The sequence below is a fragment of the Miscanthus floridulus genome, unplaced genomic scaffold (genome assembly GCF_019320115.1).
Source record: "Miscanthus floridulus cultivar M001 unplaced genomic scaffold, ASM1932011v1 fs_551_3_4, whole genome shotgun sequence".
NCBI lineage: Eukaryota > Viridiplantae > Streptophyta > Magnoliopsida > Poales > Poaceae > Miscanthus > Miscanthus floridulus.
Genome location: NW_027096930.1, coordinates 19,522 through 22,441, shown reverse-complemented (window position 1 = coordinate 22,441; position 2,920 = coordinate 19,522). Strand labels below are relative to the sequence as shown.

The 2,920-nt window shown below is 52.8% G+C and overlaps 1 protein-coding gene across 1 annotated transcript; it reads right to left on the bottom strand.

The window, feature by feature from the left end:
• Window positions 1–1,512: 1,512 nt before the first annotated feature.
• Window positions 1,513–2,703, bottom strand: LOC136532240 (BTB/POZ and MATH domain-containing protein 2-like). Its single transcript, XM_066524843.1, has one exon. The coding sequence runs from the start codon at window positions 2,701–2,703 to the stop codon at window positions 1,513–1,515; it is 1,191 nt and encodes a 396-aa protein (XP_066380940.1).
• Between the last annotated feature and the right edge of the window lie 217 nt (window positions 2,704–2,920).

Genomic DNA, 2,920 nt, shown 5'->3' with positions numbered 1-2,920 from the left:
AGCGGCCAGCGGCCAGCACCCAGCGCTCAGCACAACAGCTTGTTCAGCCCCCCCTAGGATTTTATCCTAGATCTGCCACTAGGCTCTGTCATGATTCACTTATCACTAGTCAGATGACAATTCCTACAATAGTTCGCGAGACAATAGTTCGCGAGCTAGGTGAGGCGCTTTGTGTGTAGTTTAATCTGCACAGATCTGATGGGCTTCATCAACAATGACTATGCCTTCCAGGAACCAAGGTCAGCTTTGGTAGCCTGAACTTCATCGCTGACCAACTCAGAGATGTGTATCTTTGCGATCCCGAGCTGACTGAGCAGGCGGAGGAGACCTCCCACCATCCCCTCTGCATGTTTCTCGTTGGGCTGGAGGACGTTGTGGCCACCAGTGCACCTACACTCACACGCCACATGGATCTCTATATGTCCAGGATCTTTTCATAAAGGGTGATACTCCGGAGCACATCCTCAACGGAACCATCAACTTTCTGCTTAGATCAACATCCTCGTGTCGGATGCAACCTTTAATTTGAAGATCATCCACGTGACTTTCACAGATTTCCACATGGGAGTCAAGAACGCGATGATAGCATACCAGCAGCTGATCACCTTGCATATGCTTATGTACGACCCAATCGATCGCTGCTCCATGCCAATGCCACCGAACCCATAGGCTCCGGTGAACAACCCGACGACGATGACTCTAGATTCGTCGGCATGCTGATTGATCCCGCAGGGGATGATGTGGCCAACGCTGGATCTGACTTCAACGATCTAACCATCTCTGAGCTTCTCGGGATGATCTCCAACAATCTTGACAACTCGAACTTGGACTGGCAATTTTCGTCCTGTTCGCTTGAACCGCTTATCAGCTATGGTACAATGTTTTCCTTTCATAATAAATCAGCATCAGCCGGCATATCAGCCAGAGAAACCATCAGCCGCACAGCTTAGTGTCTAGTGCTAGAGTGGACTGCGTTAAAGCCATTTATGGTAACTACGGTCAGTAGCAGCAAGCACGGCAGCATCCCTCACCCTTGGCGACTTAGCTCCGCTCCGCTCCGTTCGACTGACCGTCTCTCCCATATCCATTCTATAGTCCAGACTCTAGCAGGCTTCCAGATATAGATTTCATTTTCTTCTATTTTATAAAAAATGGAATAATCTTGATTGATAAAATCTAGAGTGAATCACTACAATCTAATATATATTGCATATTTGCATTGAATTTTTTTTGTACATGAAATACCCAGCTCCAAAATCCTGGCTTCGCCACTAGTGTGCTTGTATATGTTTGTCTACGCCTATACCGTGTGAACTGTTCAGAGAGGGATGAGTGTGTGCACCTTAACCGTGTGTTTTCCAAAAAAAAAAGGATGAAAATGCCATATACAAATTTCAAAACATATAGTCATCGTCGCTGAGATATAACATGCATTATTACGAATGGAGATAAAGGAAATTTGAAGTAATATACGAAGCATGTACTCGTACATTTACTCTAAGCTAAGTACAGCTATGCATGGTGATTTTTTCGAGACCACTTAGTTGCCTTCTCAAAGAGATCGATCATGACACCCGGACACAACGACTTGAGTTGACAGTACCCTTCGCTTGCCATTACATCAGCCAACGTATCTGAACCGGTGATGAAATCAACGCATGCATCTTGCAACATGCTGCAGTTGTGCTGGTCAGCCAACGCAAACATGGACGCCACCGTCGCGATCGTCAGGCTTTCGCAAACACTCTTCTCGCACACGAACTTGAGCCCTCGAACATCGTAGCGGTCCGCGGCGACAAGCAAATGCTTCACGAATTCCTTGCTCCCCCCGTCCCTGCCAAGATCGTCGTCGTCCAGGCCGGGAAGCACAGCGTCGGTGTAGATGAAACGAAGCAGCGCCCTGCAGACATCAGCCTGCATGTCCACGATGGATATGTCGCGGTGCTCACCGGTCGTCTCCTTCATGGGGCCGTACAGCTGCGCCTTGAACACCGGCGAGCGCATGGCCAGCACGATGGCGTGTGCGGCAAAAACCTCTCCTTCCACCTTGAAGCTGACGTCGGCTCCCTCCTTCGTCTCCAGCAGGCGGACGAGATCTTGTGACAGGGTCGGAGTCGGCGCCGCCGCCGCCGGGGACCGACGGGCCTTCTTGAACTTGAAGACGGTGATGACGCACTCGATCCTCAGGCAGTCGTCGTGGACGTAGGGCGATGGTAATTCCTCCAGCTTGCTCGTCTTCACGAACGTGCTGGACCCGAGGCACGGGGCGAGGTCGCTGCCGCCTCCGCCGTGGCGCAGGAACCAGGGCTCCGTCCGGTGCACGTGGTTCGGCACGCCGAGGCGCTGACTGACTAGCGTCAGGTCGCACGACGCCCGGGCCTCGGCGCCCGGGGTCAGGATCACGGCGAAGGCGGAGGCGCAGCCCGACTTGGCCGCGCCGTGCTTGCTGTCGCCGCGGGGGAAGTAGCGGACGGCCCAGTCGTAGCCGCCGACCTCGAAGGTGGCGGACCGGACGAAGCTGCCGACGCCGACGCGGCTCAGCAGGCTGCTGTAACCTTGGACCACGAACACGTGCTTGCGACGCACGGTCTCCGTGGTGCACGTTGACGTCGTCGTCTCCAGCTCCACTGTCGTCGACGTCGTCGTCACGCCGCCGCGCGGCCGCTTCCAGATCCAGAACGAATCCGGCACGCAAGAAATCATGGCACCGCGTCGTGTGTCGTCGTTGTCAAATCAATTTGTGACGATGCATGTCTTGTTCGATCTTATCTTATATATACTCCTACATATCTTATAAACATGCATGAACGCAGAAGATCAGGGCTCGCTCTATCTACGGCCGCGCGCCGAGCAATCGGCACCGACTCCGCCAATATTTGTTTTCCTCCACGTGTTAATTCGATTGGCAGCAGTGGGCCCA

What these genes read in the sequence shown, in the direction of transcription:
- LOC136532240 (XM_066524843.1), bottom strand. Translation starts at nt 2,703, where the DNA reads ATGATTTCTTGCGTGCCGGATTCGTTCTGGATCTGGAAGCGGCCGCGC.